General features: G+C 47.6%; 1 protein-coding gene across 3 annotated transcripts in view; it reads left to right on the plus strand.

The window, feature by feature from the left end:
• The window catches only part of ELMO2 (engulfment and cell motility 2), a 47,309-nt gene extending 37,135 nt beyond the window's left edge, over nt 1-10,174 (plus strand). For all 3 annotated transcript variants that reach the window (XM_026652641.1, XM_026652642.1, XM_024196726.1), the window contains 7 exons: nt 6,849-6,985; nt 7,317-7,480; nt 7,591-7,703; nt 7,975-8,082; nt 8,441-8,523; nt 8,909-8,986; nt 9,623-10,174. In XM_026652641.1, the coding sequence (XP_026508426.1) occupies nt 6,849-6,985; nt 7,317-7,480; nt 7,591-7,703; nt 7,975-8,082; nt 8,441-8,523; nt 8,909-8,986; nt 9,623-9,823 (884 nt within the window). In that variant the 3' untranslated portion in view covers nt 9,824-10,174. The remainder of the gene's footprint in view (nt 1-6,848; nt 6,986-7,316; nt 7,481-7,590; nt 7,704-7,974; nt 8,083-8,440; nt 8,524-8,908; nt 8,987-9,622) is intronic.
• The last annotated feature ends 6,515 nt before the right edge of the window (nt 10,175-16,689 follow it).

Below are 16,689 nucleotides of genomic sequence, written 5' to 3' on the forward strand. Positions count from 1 at the left end.
GGGAAAAGGATGACATCTCAATCACCACTGGGTCAATGGCCAAGCCCTCCCCTCACCAGAACTAGGGGCAAGTCAAGGCAGCTTGAGAGATGCTCCAACTGTCCTCCCCACCAAAGGGGTCTTCATTTTCTCCTAATGAGATGCTTGCTTCAGCCCAAACATTGTTGACTTTAGAGCCTTCCAAGACGTGCTCTCCAGGATAGCTGAAACATCAGCTATTGAGATAAGTGATCCAAGAGAACACGCACAAGCTGTTTGACTTTTTGAGCTCCTCAGTGCCATCAAGGATTGCCCTCCTGATTTAATGAGGGCATACTGGACCCAGCAAAGGGACTGTGGCATGCCCCAGTCTCGCTTTCCCCTGCTTGGAACTAAGAAGAAAAGCACTGCCAAATACTGTTCAAGAGCTTTGAACATTGTTACATGAATCCAGCACCAGGGTTGCTAGTAGTATCTGTTGTTCAGGAGAAAAGACCAGATTCACCAAGGAACTCCTAAAGATAAGGACCCCAGGAAATTAGACCTTTTTAGTCAGATGGCACATTCATCTGCCTCCCTCCAGGTGTGTATCATGAACTATAAGATCTTGTTCATGAAAAGAGTTTTTTATGGGGGGAAAAGTGTGATTGTTCCACCCCCTTCCTATTTTGTCTCCCACAGGAATACAGAGAAGAGCTCAGAGAAACCATCAGAGGTCCAGATGATCGCAAAAAACAGCGCTAAAAGTAGCAATGGACAAGTCTGGTATGATTGCTAGATTCATGACTATGGCAATCACAATGCACCAGGATTCCTGGTTACAGGCACCTGTTCAGCAACCAGATAGCTGAGGCACTCCCATTCCCTCAAAGCTTCAAGGACAGTGCTGAGGTCCCTAGGGATCTACATCCCTGCACCATATCAAAGCTCTCCCAACATCAGACCCTGCAAAGGCAAAGAACACCATCCTGTTGCCGGGTACCAACCAGATACGCATCCAGAAAGCAGGCCTGTAACTCCAGGAGCGCCTGTCATTTTCCTCTGTCATGCAGCAGGTTTGATGGGGGTGTTGAGAACCACATGAAGACCATACCAGAGCTGACCTTGAGAAACCACCTCACCCACTTCCATCTGGTGTGGTCAGGAATTATACCAGCAAATGAGTGCTGGGCGTGCCCCATGTAATTCTTTTCCTTGCCTCCTACCCACTCTCCTTCCCTGTCCATCTTCATGGACCCCTCACAAGAGCCTGTTACAAAAAAGTGGCCTTATTGCTTCATCTAGGATCCATAGGACAGGCTCTGGACTGGTTTGTGGCTCTTGACTTTTAGGACATGTACTTCCACACAGCAATCCATCTGGGCCACAGAAGTACCTGAGATTTACAGCAGAGCCCAATCACTGCAAGTACAAAGTATTGCCTTTCAGGTTCTTCACAGCACCAAGAGTCTACAAAATGTGTTGCCACAATGGTGGCACACCTAAGAGGGCAACTTTGACTAGATGACTGGCTGATCAGAGGCAGATCCTATCAGGAAGCTCTGACCAGCCTTAGTTGTGCCCTTTCCCTGTTTCTGCAGCTGGGCCTCCTGGTGAATTACAAGAAATTGTCTTTTATCCCATCACAGATTATAGTTTGTACGGGCCAGGATAGATTCCATGACAGCAAGGGCTAACCTGCCAGAAGACAGATTCCTCTTTTTCTAGTTATCACTGAACAGAGTGAAATCACAACCAGCTATGATGGTACAGATTTGTCTTGCATTATTAGGCTATATGTCCCTGTGAACATACCTGATGCTGCTTGCCAGAATTCATCTGAGGCCTCTACACTTCTGGCTCAGGTAAGTTTACTCCTAGGCTAAGTACCTGATGAGCAGGAAAGTCCTACTACTATCTCATGTCTTCTTAGTGCTGGACTGGTGGCTGCATCCCAACAAAGACCAGAAAGGGATGCAGGTCAAAGTGACCCTGTTGCCAACTATGGCATTAGTCGACACATCGGGTACAGGCTGGGGAAGCTCACCTAGGCCATCTACAGATACCAGGAGTCTAGTCCCCAGAGGACACGGGGCTGCATATAAATGTCGTAGAACTCAGAGCAATTGAACTGATGTATATGGCATTTCTCCCAGTCTTACGACATTCCATAGTGCAGACACTGAGACACAATATATTGGCATTTCATTACATGCACAAAGACGGGGTGCCAGCTCTTTGCCTCTCTTCAAAGGAACGAACAAACCGTGGAAATGGTATCATCTGCATAGCATAACCCTGGGAGTTCTGCACCTCCTGGGAGTTGTCAACAATCTGATGAATGTCCTGAGCAGGCAGTCATCAGTCACAAGGGTTGATGCAGGATTCTATCACTAGGTCGACTTTCCATCAGTGGGCGACACCTCTGACGTGTCCCACCAAAGACAACACCAAGTGTCCAAACTTCTGTTCCAGAGAGGGCATGAGCCTTTGATCATTGCTGGATGTTTTTCTTCTGCAATGGAATCAAGACCTCGTATTGCCTTTCCACCAATTCCGCTAATCCCCAAGGTTACTGGCAAAGTCACACAGTACCAGGGCCATATTCAGAGCTCCTATTGACTGAGGCAGTTCTGGCTGACAGACCTGTTGCAGGTGTCTGTGCAATCACCAGTCAGGCTGCTGGGCCAATTAGACCTTTTCTCACAGGGTCAGATTCTCCATCCGGAACCAAAGTCCCTGCACTTAACTGCTTGAATGCTGGCTGGTTAAGCACCATGGTAAAGGATTGCTCCTTACAAGTTCAAGAAATCCTGGTACAGAGCAGGAAAACTGACCACCAAATGGAAAAGGTTCTCTGTATGGGCTGCCTGATACAGTCTAGACCAGAAGATTCTCAACTATTTGCTGCAGTTAAAACATTCTGGATTGTCCTTTAGTTCAGTCAAGGTCCACCTGGTGGCAAAATCCACCGATACAGTTGCTCTTGATCTTCTCTTATCCACCAGTATCCACGTTTTTCAAGGGTCTAATGGCTACTTAGCCACCGGTCAGGGAACTTATTCCCACATAGGACCTCAGCATCATCCTTCTAAGGCTAATGGAGCTCCCCTTTGAGCCCCTCTTGGAGTGTGCTATCCACCATCTCACTCTTAAAACAGTCTTTTTTTGGTGGCCATCACCCAAGTCTAGGTGAGAAAGCTTCAGGCACTCATGCAGAACCCCTGTATGCCTGGTTCCATAAAGACAGGATCATACTAAGACTTCCTGCAAAATTCATTCCCAACATGGTTTCTAAGTTCCAAATCCAATCTATCACTTTATCTCTGGTCTTTCCAAAGCCACATTCCACCCAAGAGGTGAAGCTGCTGCACACTCTGGATATATCCAGAGTTCTCCAATATTATAGTGACAGGGCCACACTTTTTAGACTGTGCCCACATCTATTTGTGGCTGTGGCCAGCTGCTCCAAGGGGCAGACTATTTCATCACAAAGATTATCAAAATGGGTAACTCAGTGTATCTCATTGTGTTACTAGCTGGCCACTATACCTCTGCCACTGACTGCTAAGACTCTCTCCACCAGAGCCCAAGCAACATCCGCCTGCTTTCAAAAGATGCCAGTTATCCAAAATCTGCAAGGCAGCTATGTTAAACAATCCATTCATATTTGTCAAACACTATGGACTGTACTTAGCTGCTAGATCTGATGTCCATTTGGGAGAGCAGTCCTCCAATCTCTATTTGACTGATGCAGCTGATACTCCTCATTCCCACCATCCTGAGCGGACAATGCTTGCCAGTCACTTATAGTGGCATCTACGCTGACACGTACTCAAAGAAGAGAGAACAGTTACTTACCTACAATAACTGTGGTTCATCAAGATGTTGTAGTCAGTGTGGATCCCATGACTCACCCTCCATCCAGGCTTTTCACACTCCTCAGCAGTTATGGGCTACGAATTGCGAGGGGACTGAAAGAGGGTCGTGGCTGCTTTACGCTCTAGCAAAGGAATGCAAGGAGGCATGGGGCACATGCATTGCTGTGACAGACACTGCTACTCAGAAAAGATTCCAAGCTTGCCACATGAGGTGCATGCAAACCTACAGTGGGATCCACACTGACGAATCATGGTTACTGTAGGGTAAGAAACTAATCTTTTAATCATTCTTTATGGTACAGTGCAAATCACAGTAGGGGAAATAACATATGGAAGAAAGGGGAAGTCAATAGTAATGACTATAAATCAAAAATTAGGAATAGTAGAAAATTGATAAGAGAAGCAAAGGGACAGAAAGAGAAATCTGTGGCCAGCAGAGTTAAGGACAATAAGGAGGAGTTAAAGTATATTAGGAATAAAAAGAATCCTAAAACTGGTATTGGTCCTTTACTAGATGGGAGTGTTAGTGTTATCAATAATAATGCAGAAAAGGGAGAAGTGTTCAATAAATATTTCTGTTCTGCATTTGAGGAAAAAACAGGTGATATAGTCATATCATATGATAACACTCTTTCCAATCCACTAATATCTCAGGAGACTGTTAAACATTTTTTAATCAGCAGAACCAGATACCTTGCATCTATGAGTTTTTAAAGAGCTGGCTGAGGAGCTTGCTGGAAAGTTAATGTTGATTATCAATAAGTCTTGGAACACTGCGGAAGTGCCAGAAGACTAGAAGAAAGCTAATATTTTGCCAATATAATTTAATGCCAATCAACATGGGTTTATAGAAAATAGATCCTTTCAAACTAATTTGATATTTTTTTTTTTTATTTTTTTTTTATGAGTTCACAGGTTTGGTTGATAAAGCTAATACCATTGATATAATATACTTGGGTGCCATGAGACATTTTGATTAACAAAATATAGAAAGATCTCAAATTAATGTGGCACACATTAAATAAATTAAAAAATGACTAACGGGTGGCTCTCAAAATGTAACTGTAAACAGGGAATCATCATCAAGCAGGTGTGTTTCTAATGAGTTCCCACAGGGACTGGTTTTTGGCTTTACACTATTTAACATTTTTATCAATTATCTGGAAGAAAACATAAAATCACTCTTTTCCGATTACACACAAATTGGGGGAGTGATAAATAATGAAGAGGATAGAATCACAGGGTTGGAAGGGACCTCAGGAGGTCATCTAGTCCAACCCCCTGCTCAAAGCAGGACCAATTCCCAACTAAATCATCCCAGCCAGGGCTTTGTCAAGCCTGACCTTAAAAACCTCTAAGGATGGAGATTCCACCACCTCCCTAGGTAACCCATTCCAGTGCTTCATCACCCTCCTAGTGAAAAAGTTTTTCCCCAATATCCAACCTAAACCTCCCCCATTGCAACTTGAGACATTTACTCCTTGTTCTGTCATCTTCTACCACTGAGAATAGTCTAGATCCATCCTCTTTGGAACCCCCTTTCAGGTAGTTGAAAGCAGCTATCAAATCCCCCCTCATTCTTCTCTTCTGCAGACTAAATAATCCCAGTTCCCTCAACCTCTCCTCAACAAGTTTGGGAACCACTGGACTAGATGATCACAGTGATCCTTCTGACCTTAGAATCGATGAATAAGGTGCCTGAATAAAGCAGCAGAAGTAGCAAAGTATTGCACGGTGATTTTTGCTCACCGGTTAAAGACACGGACTGATTCTCAGATCTGGACTCTGAAGTAATTTCCTCATCCCCAACATATACTAGCATGGGGATAGGGGAGGTAAACCATAGACAGGTTCATGTAGCCTTTTTTTTTATTTTATTTATTTAAATTGAATTTAGTAATTTTGCATTAAACTACCATGGGTTCAGCTCCTTTTGCTAGTTTCAAGCTTAGCAGAGTGAAAATGACCTCTGGTGCTTTTCTCAAATGTGGAGACTCCAGGAACACATGAAGACCAAGGATCGTGACCAAAGACACAATCACGAGTACAAAGTCTTATCTGTACTACAAGTTTTATTAAAGCACTAAGTAAAGTTAAAATTACCCATGCATATATAAATCCTACAAAAACCCATGCAATGACTAAGACAGTAGTCCTATTCATATCCTCAAAGATATTCTAGCGTCTGATGGATCTCTCAGCAGATGACCATTGATAGAGGGATGGTTCCTGCTGGGGTTTCCCCGTGGGGTTGTCCCTTGGGGTCTTCCCACTTTTACCCAACCAATTAACCTCTTCTATATTGTTGTTTGATCACATATCCATGAGGGTTTCAACCCTCTTTTCCTTATCTGTACTTCCACACCCCATGAATACTGGGGTGTCCCATTTTTCATAGGTTGTTTCTTAGTTCCTCTTATTCTCATTAGCATCTATGTACAACATGTAACCTGCAGTCAGGACAGGACAGTCCATGTTACAATCAGGTGTCTTGTGGTCTTGGACAATACATGGTAGTTTATTGCAATCTAGTTTTCTGTAATATCACCTATTGGCACATCTTTTACAGTAATCTTGTGACTTTACTGGCATAGGGTTATTCCTAGATCACCCACTCATGTCAAGCATTCTTAAGTCTATGGCCTAGTATGGCTAAGCTAAAATCTTACAGGCCTCAGGTCTTGCATTCCAGCCATGCTTTACTGATATACCTAATACAAACTCATCACTCCAAAATATTTGTCAATCTTCTACTTCTATAATCCAACAATTTAAATCTATTTGGCATATATTTATTATATATGAAATAGCATATGAATTGACCATGACACCAAATATCACAATGATTAATGGATGATAAAATGAACTACTTGGCTACGGTCAGAAGCGTGTATTACACACACTGTCAGGCTGTTCTGATTGCAACAAGCTTAGTTCTTCCCATGAGCTCCAGGACCTCCTGCCCTGGCTGCTCAGACACTCACATAATTTCCTTCTCTGTCCCTGAAGCCAATGAGGGCCGGAATGACTACCACCCCATGTTCTTCACCCATGACCGAGCATTTGAGGAGCTCTTTGCCATCTGCATCCAGCTGCTAAACAAGACCTGGAAGGAGATGAGAGCAACGGCAGAGGATTTCAACAAGGTCAGGGGGATGGGAACCTGCCCTGGGAAGGGCTTTGTATCGGAGAGGGAGAGCGCACAGACAGACTCCTTACTCAGCAAAGTATGGAGCAGTGGGGAGGTGTGTACAAGTGCATGTAGGAATATGTTTAGGATCCTGGTGAAGGAGGCAGCCCTCTGACCTCTGCTTTCCCTGCCCTGGGCCCTCAAAGCCCTCAATTGGATGTGCCTCCTGACCACACTCTCGCTGTATCTGTCCCTTGCAGCCCTTGGCTGAATTCAGCCCCGAATCCCAGCTCCCCTTGGGCAGCAGGAATGTAAGCTGCCTGTTATCTCCCATCCCATCCCTCTAGGTGATGCAGGTTGTACGTGAGCAGATCACCCGGGCTCTGCCCTCCAAACCCAACTCCTTGGACCAGTTCAAGAGCAAGCTGCGCAGCCTAAGCTACTCTGAGATCCTGCGGCTGCGCCAGTCTGAGAGAATGAGCCAAGATGACTTTCAGTCACCACCCATTGTGTAAGTGCCTGACAGGGGCAGCTCTCTTCCCCACATACTGGCCTCCCTTGCATTGAATTGCAGGCTGCTAACCCCAGACTCTTGTTTACTCAATTGTCTTTGATCTCCAGGGAGCTGAGAGAGAAAATCCAGCCTGAGATCCTGGAGCTGATAAAACAGCAGCGTCTGAACCGGCTTTGCGAGGGAAGCAGCTTCCGGAAAATTGGGAATCGCAGGAGACAAGGTGGGGCCTGCTACAGCCTCCCAGTGTAGGAGCACTGAAGCAAATAGGACTAAGTGGGTTTCCCAGTTGGCAAGGAAGGGGGTGGATAAACAGGGTTGCTACACCGGCCAACAGGCTGGGATGGCACAGAGGTGCATACATACAGGAGACCGCAATCCTTGTCACAGCCAGCAGGTGGCACTGTAGAGAATGAGAGAGTGGGGCTATACAGGGCTATCATGGGGGCCTTGTCTGACTCGACTTATGCCATGCTGTATGTTGTGTTTTCCAGAGAGATTCTGGTACTGTCGTCTGGCCTTGAACCACAAGGTTCTACACTACGGAGACCTGGAAGACAATGCCCAGGGCGAAGTGACCTTCGAGTCGCTGCAGGAAAAGAGTAGGTCCAGGTTATTGCTCTGACGCTGGCACTATGTGCAATGCCCTGTGCTCTGCCACCTACCGACCATTCGAACCAGTGGCTACAGCACTGACTGGTACTCAGGAGATCTGAATTCAGTCCCTGGCCCTTCCCCAAGCCCCTGTGTGACCTTTGATGTGTCACTTGGTACTTCCCACATCAGGGGCTATGGGGATAAGTTCATTTGTGTTTATGAGGCTCAGACAGTCTGGTAATGGAGTCTGTAGAAAAGCCTGTGAACAGACAGATGGACATGGGGCCATGTAACGTCAAGGTAAAGCCCCATCTCTTCATAGTCAGGGTTCCTCCTGTTGTGACTTTCCTGTTTCACTCCTAGTCCCTGTAGCAGACATCAAGGCCATCGTCACAGGAAAGGACTGTCCACACATGAAGGAGAAAAGTGCACTGAAGCAGAACAAGGTAACTGCTCCCTTCCTTTCTTTAGTACAGTCCCTTGGCTGATGAGCAGTTCTTGGAGGGTGGAAGCAGCAGAAACGAGCTCTAAATGACAGCTGTCTATGGGAACCATTTACACACAGTCCCAGCCTAAATCTGGGACCCCTACATCTCCTTTCCAGTCCCTGGTCTCTTTGCTGTTTCACTCCTAGACCCACTGCCCACCCAACTTGTTCTGTGACTGGCAAGGTGCCCTGGTGCTAGTTGCACAGTGAGGAGGTGCCCGGGGAACAGGATTGCATTGTGGAGGTGTCCTGGGCTGCAGCTGGGACCCCCAACATTGTTGGTGTAGCAGAAAGGACTGTTATGATGATTTATCTAGCTGATGATTAAAAACCTCTTCCTTCAGGAAGTGTTGGAATTGGCCTTCTCGATATTGTATGATCCTGATGAGACACTGAACTTCATTGCACCTAATAAGTATGAGGTAAGAAATGGGGCTGTCAAATTGCAAAGAGGAGACAGGGAAAAACCAGTTCCCCCCAAGCTTTGGACAAGATGCACCAGTCTCACTGTTAAAAAATGTTGCCTAATGCTCAACCTAAATCTCCCTTGTTTGTAATATCATCCTGTTAGGGCAAGTTCTAGCCCCTTGTACCACCCTGAATGACTTCCTTTAGTCCTTGGTAGAGGCGCCGTCTTTCTAAGTTGCCGGGGGGTGCTCGACCCCTGCTCTGGAGCACCCACGGAGTCGGCGTCTATGGTCCTTGGCATTGGCCATCAACAGGCTGTTCCTCACATGCTCTGAGACGTAATGCCTAAAATTGCATTGTCTTTTCTGCTGCCATGTCACATTCCAAACTCATGTCAGTCATTCTTGCTTCCCTAGCTTCTCCCTCCCATTAGGAGTCTGTGGTTGAATTACTTTCCCCCAGATTAATGTACTGCATTTTCTGAATTTCTCATTTTATTTCCTGCTGGTGTCACCAATTTCAGGGGGCGTCCAGAGGGATGTTCCTACCCGTGGTTTGTGCTGGTGTATTTTGGGATGGGGGGGCTCCACAGGGGCATTCCCCATGGTTTATGCCTAGGGAATGTCTACTTGTCTACTTGTTCTCCACAGTACTGTATCTGGATCGATGGACTCAATGCCCTCCTGGGGAAGGACATGTCTAGTGAGCTAACCAAGAGTGACCTGGACACGCTGCTGAGCATGGAAATGAAGCTGAGACTCCTGGACCTGGAGAATATCCAGATCCCTGAGGCCCCACCACCCATCCCCAAGGAGCCCAGCAGCTACGACTTTGTCTATCACTACGGTTGACGCAGGCAGAACTGGACAGGGACAGGGGAGGAAGGGACAGCTACTGCTGAAAAGAGACTCCGAACCCTGGAGATGGTTCTGAACATGGCAATCATTGATCACTAATCTCTCTAGGCCCCAGCCATTCCAGTAGGTCTGCAGCTTCTTGTTTACCCACCTCGTTATGGGGTGAGAGTCCTGATGCTGGGGTGGCATACGGGGGAGGCACCCCATTCTCTCAACAGCAACACTGCATGGCACTGGGTGAGGAATATGCCTAGCAAGAGGAGGAGCTTCTGCCCTGGCCACAGGGTTGGCATCCACCCTTGTATCCCAGAACTGTTGAGTCTCCGTTCAATCCCACCTCCTACCAGAAAACACAATAAAACCATTGAGTGACTGACAGCTGCTGCAGCAGAAAATGGTGCAAAGAGGGAGTCCCTTGGTCGCTACAGGAGTGACACTGGTGCCTGAGGGATGAGAGCAGAAGCCAATGAACAGTTGGGGGTCAGCATCCCCCAGTAACTCATTATTGTATGATTTTATATGAATTACCATAATATAAATAATAATCCTTACCATATCTATAGTATCTAACTCTTTGAAGCGCTTCATAAGCATTAATGTTAATCCTACAACCCTTTTTTTTATGAGGTGGGAAAACTCAACCACAGACATTGAGTGATTTATCCAAGGCTACAGAGGAAGGGTCATTGCCTGAGATGGGTTTAAGCTGGGTCACAGCATCTAGCTTTTATGCTTTGTCCTCTGTAGCTATTTCCTCCCACAAGCATTGAGTATCTCCTTGTCCATCTGTCCATCCATCCATGCGATACCAAGATCCAGCATCAAGACACTGATGCTGCTTCTATATTTCAAGGGCATTCTTTGCTTCTTCACCAGATCACATACTCCAAGCCTCTGCACAGGGAGAGGTAAGGAGGAATTTCCAGCAGGAGTGAGTGCTCTTCCAGGGAAGTCATGGAGCAGTGAGAATCATATGTGAACTAATGTTCTCCAAGTAGCGTTGTTCTCCTTCCCTCACGCTCCTGGAGGCTGGGAAGACCGTGAATGTAGCAGCCACTTAGCAGGTGAAACAAACTTTCAAGCCAGCTACTTTCCCCAATTACATCCATCATGCATAGGCACCCACAGAAAAAAATTGGTGGTTGCTCAGCACCCACCGGCAGCTCCCCGTGGCCCCGCCCTGCCCCCCTGCTCCAGCTTACCTCTGCCTCCTCCACGAGCGTGCCGCTAAGTCCTGCTTCCCCCCCGCCTCCCTCCCAGTGCTTGTGCCGCAAAACAGCTGATTCGCGGGGCAGGGAGGGAGGAGGGGGAACGCGGCGCGCTGGGGGAAGAGGCAGGGCCGGGGTGGGGATTTGGGGAAGGGATCCAATAGGGGTAGGGAGGGGGCAGAGTTAGGGCGGGGACTTTGGGGATGGGATGGGGGTGGAGTCGGGGCCGAGGAGGGGGGACGCGGGCACCCACCGGTGCCGGAGAAAGTTGGCGCTTATGCCATCATATTGTTCTTCGTGGGCTTGCACATGGCCATTCCACTGTAGGCTTGAGTGTGCCTCGTGCACAGCTGAACTTTTTCCTCAGCAGAAACCATTGGGCAGCTTGAGTGCCCTGTCACTACATGCCACTGCGTGCTTCTATAACAGGGTGGAGCCACCCTGTCCAACATCAGTTCCTTCTTACCGCCAGTGATGGCTGTCGGAGTGGTGTCAGATTTGTTGTCATAAGTGCTTCCCTCACTCCTTTGTATACCTACTTCCTGTTATTGTTAGGAATTAGTTAAGTTTACATTTGTTTTAGCTAGTTTTAGTGATAGATTTTAGTCTTAGGTCTTTTGGGACCAATTTTTCATCTTTTGGTATCAGAATCAGTACTGGACCGATGCCATACTCCCCAGGTTTTAAGTCTATGCCGGTCAGTGACCCACACCCAGCCAGTGTGAAATGTTTTGGAGAAGCCTACAAAGGTGACAAATGTCACATCTGCAAGGCATTTAAGCCCTGATCAAAGAAAGATTGAGCAGCAAGGCTCAAATGTTTACTCATGGAGGCAGAACTTCTCCCTTCCCCTCATTGCACTTGTCTCACGCAGAGAGCGCCCCAAGTGCATCAGCTTCAGTACAAAGCGCACTGCAGATGTCTACTGCTCCTCGGCCCCATTTGCCAGTACTGAAGAAAAAACGTAGACCCTTCTTTTGTTTCCCACCTTTTCTTTACAAATTGCTTATCCCACTTCCTAAGTGCTTGGGCCCAAGTAATATCAGATCAGTGGGTTTTAAGCATGGTGTTGCTGAGATATGCCCTCCAGTTTATTTTTACCCTTCCTTCCCACCCCCCTTCCCTCTTCAGGGACCATGCTCATGAGATCAGTGTTGAGCAGGAGGTCTAGTCGCTATTTCAGGCAGTGGCCACAGAGGAAGTCCCATTGGGCCTCAGGGGAAAGGCTTCTATTCTTCTACTTCCTTATCCCCAAAGCAAAAGGGGGTCTCAGGCTTATTTTAGATTTGAGACAGTTGAACAAATACCTGAAGAAAATAAAATTCCACATGGTTATTCTTGTTTCGATTAGTTTTCTTTTGTGCATTCTGCACTTGGTGTCTGTGCGCCCAGCGCATGACCATCAAACTTTTTCCCTCAGTGGTACCCGTTGAGTAGCCTCAGTTTCCCCCTGCTGCTGTGCACCAGTACAAGCAGGTATAAAGGGCAGAGCAGCCCCTACTCATGCTCAGTTCCTTCTTACTGACCATGACAGTCATTGGAACTCTGTTCTATAGTGGAACAGTTCTTCTCTCAATCTTTGTGAACATAGTGAATACATATAGTTAGCCTAATTCCTAAGACGAAGGATAGGGAGGCTAGGCTGACCCAGTCTGACTCGGTGCCAAGTGCTGCAGCTTCAATGAAAAGCGCACTCCTGTAAAGCTAAGATAGATGCTTCAGCCCATGGCTGAGGCTCAGGCTTCAGACAAGGCTCACAAGTGAAAAACAGGCTTAAGTATCATACTGAAATGTAAGTACAATATTTATATTCCAGTCGATTTATTTTATAATTGAATGGTAAAAATGAGAAAGTAAGCCTCTTTCAGTAATACTGTACTGTGACACTTTTGTATTTTTATGTCTGATTTTGTAAGCGAGTAGGTTTTAATTGAGATGAAAGTTGGGGTATGCAAGATCAATCAGACTCCTGAAAGGGGTACAGTAGTCTGGAAAGGTTGAGAAGCACAGTACAAGAGCACAGGCAACTTCAGTAGCTTTGTTGTACAAGTCCTGATTGTAGACACTTGTAAAGCAGCAACTTTGTCATGAGTCCACACTTTTGCTTCTCATTATGCCATTTCCTATCAGTCCAGGGATGATGCCAATTTCTGACAGGTTGTCTGACAATCACTGATCAAGTAGATGCTGAGCCCACCTCCATGTTTGTGAGTCACCTACGGGGGCATGGACATGTGGAAGCAGTCAAAGAAGAAGAAAAAAGTTACCTGTTTTTCTGTAACTGTTGATCTTCGAGATGTTGCACATGTCCATTCCACAACCTGCTCTCCTTTCCCTCTCTAGCAGAGTCTATTCAGTACAAAGGAACGGGAGGGGGGGGGTACCAGGGGCAGCTCTGCCCTCTTATACCAGCAGGTAGTGGCGTGTGGTGACAGAGGACGTTCAAACTGCCCTGGTTGTGCACGAGGCCCGCACATACCTACAGGGGAATGGGCCTGTGCAACACCGCTCGAAGAGCAGTCGCAGAAAGGTAGGTAACCATTTTTTCTAATTAAGAACTTTACTAGCCAGAAACACAAAGTTCCATGGAAGACAGACCTGAAAAGGAGCCATCAGCTCCGTCTGTCCAACCCAGCAGTCAACGCATTGCCCATTCCCCTCAACCTTGTAAAACATCCCGCTTCTGCACTAACTGCTCTGGAATAGCTGCAGTGTCAGCACAGGGGCTAGAGACGGGTTCTCCTGGTGTGCTCTGCTGGACAGGAAGGACAATATTGCTAGTTTTTCCTGTTTAAAGTCAAACTTTTACCTACAGCCCACCTGGGGGGGGAGTGGTACAGTACCGCTTGCTGAGGAGAAGGGGGGGGCTATATGGTACTGCTCACTGAGGGGAAAGAGGAGGGGGGACCTATACAGTACTGCTTGCTGAGGGGAAAGGAGAGGGGGGCTATACAGAACTGCTCAAGGGGGGGGTAGGCGAGCTGTATGGTAGGGGAAAAGGGAGGGGGGGTTATAAAGTACCGCTCACTGAGGGGAAAAGGGAGGGGGTGTGATGGGTTGCCCCCCCACACTCTGGGGTGCCACCTGATATACTGGGGTACCACTGAGCCTGCCTGTTCCACCAGTCTGGGCTCCCTTACACTGCCCTGCTGAGCCAGGCCATCAAGCCCCCTCCAGCACACACACAGGTAGTGACACACCCAGCTACAGAAAGACAGACACTGAGATCAGCTCTGCATGGGAAGACTCAGCTAGGGAACTGCCCAGCACTTAAGTGCACACCTCCTCTGGAGTGTAAACCCAAAATTGTATGGTCTTGCGGTGCACAGGGAACTGTACAGCGTAAGTTAATTGAAATTTGCCTCCTCCCTCAAGGTCGAGGAAGATATGCACAGCTTTTTACCCCCCAGTTATGAATTCCCCAAACTGGTTTTAGAGAAAACAAAAACAAGTTTAACAACTACACAAGATAGATTTTAAGTGATTATAAGCGTTAGCAAACAGATCAAAACATTACTGAGCAAATAAAAACAAACACCCAAATTAAGCTTAATACACTAAAGAAACTGGTTACAAATGGTAATTTCTCACCCTAAATGTTGCTTTATGGCAGATTGCAGAGGTTCTTGAAGACAAGCTGCTCTTGCTTGCAGCTTTAGGTAGTTCTTTCACAGGCCAGACACCTTTTCCAGTCTGGGCTCAGTCCTTCCCACCTTTGGCCTTGTTTCTTAGATGCTTTTGGCAGTCATCCTGGGCAGAGATTCAGTGAAGAATGAACACTAGAAATCATAGAAGATTAGGGTTGGAAGAGACCTCAGGTGGTCATTTAGTCCAACCCCCTACTCAAAGCACTGATTAATGTTGATTAACTCACTGCCCTGCCTGAAATAGGATTTACATATGGTGGGAATCCTTTGTTTCCCAGTTTGATCCCCACCCCCCCATTAGTGGAAAAATACCAACAGTCCAAGATAGAGTCAAGGACCAGGTGACATGATCACATGACCCTGCAGTGTCAAAGCAGCCATGAGTGAAAGGCCATTTGATGCATCCCAAGAAGCTTCCCAGGAAGGTGGGAGATGAGCATCTTCAAAGTGCTATTGTTCTCCCTAATGGCCAATCTAGACTGATTGCATTCTGTCTGGTGGGCAGTCCAACCCAGTCTGGACCAAGCAACGAACACATTGCCCATTGTGTCCCGTGCAAACACTTTTGTAATTGTTTAATTAATGGAGATATCCTATCTCCTAGAACTGGAAGGGACCTCGAAAGGTCGTTGAGTCCAGCCCCCTGCCTTCAATAGCAGGACCAAGTACTGATTTTGCCCCAGATCCCTAAGTGGCCCCCTCAAGGATTGAACTCACAACCCTGGGTTTAGCAGGCCAATGCTCAAACCACTGAGCTATCCCTCCCCCCATATTGTTATGTAGTCAATATTCCTAACTTCAGATACAGAAATGATACATGCATACAAATTAGATAATCATATTCAGTAAATCATAACCTTTCCAATGATGCCTAACAAGACCCATCTGGCATAAAACACATCTTAGTTATGCCATATTCATATTACAATACTTGTATGAAGACTATGGGGCATAGTGTCACAGGGGGGCTATATGGAACTGCCCGAGTGGGGGGCGGGCTATACAGTACCGCTCACTGAGGGAAAAGGGGAGGGGGATTGTACAGTACTGCTCGCTGAGGGGAAATGGGAGGAGGGGTATAGAGTACTGCTTGCTAAGGGTAAAGGGGAGGGGGATGGTATGGTATTGCCCGTTGAGGGGGAAGGGAGGTGGGGGGGTGGGGGTGTACAGTAGCGCTCGCTGAGGGGAAACGAGAGGGGGACTGTACGGTACCACCTACTAAGGGGGTGGTAGGCTGTACGGTACTGCCCGATGAGGGGGAGGGTTATATTGTACCATCTGCTGAGCAGAAAAGCGGGGCTTTACGGTACCACTCGCTGAGTGGCAAGGAGAGGGGAGCGGTACGGCAATGCCTGCTAAGGGGAACCGGGAGGGGGCCTGTACAGTACGGCTCGCTGAGAGGAAGGCCTGTATGCTGCCTCCCAGTGACCGAAGGGGGCGGGGGCTGTACAGTACCACTTGCTGGTGGGAAAGTGGGAGGCTGTACCTACCGCTCGCTGGACAGGGAGAAAGGAAGGCAAGCTGTAGGGTACTGCCCACTGGGGAGGGGGAAGGAAACGTGGGCTATACTGTATTGCCCAATGAGGGGGAGGGTTATATTGTACAGCCTGCTTAGCGGAAAAGCAGGGCTGTACAGTCCCGCTAGCTGGGGGTCGGGGGGGCTGTACAGTACCTACCGCCTGCAGAGGGGAAAGGAAAGAGGGGCTCTATGGTACCACCCGCTGGGGAGGGGGAAGGTGAGAGGGGCTGTACGGTACCACCCAATGAAAGGAAATGAGAGGGGGACTGTGTGGTACCACATGCTAAGGGGGGAGGGGGGAGCTGTACCTACTGCCCGCTGGGGAGGTGGGTTGTACACCAGGGCTGCTGGATGAGGGGAGTGGGGGCTGTACAGTGCCGCTGCTGGGGGGGGGGGCTGTGTAGGGTCCCGATCCCTGAGGGGAAAGGGGGGGTTGTACGGTACTGCTCGCTGAGAGGGAAAAGGAGGCAGACTGTAGGGTACAGC

The sequence above is a fragment of the Terrapene carolina genome, unplaced genomic scaffold, assembly GCF_002925995.2.
Source record: "Terrapene carolina triunguis isolate 2854851 unplaced genomic scaffold, T_m_triunguis-2.0 Scaffold130, whole genome shotgun sequence".
NCBI classification, from domain to species: Eukaryota; Metazoa; Chordata; order Testudines; family Emydidae; genus Terrapene; species Terrapene triunguis.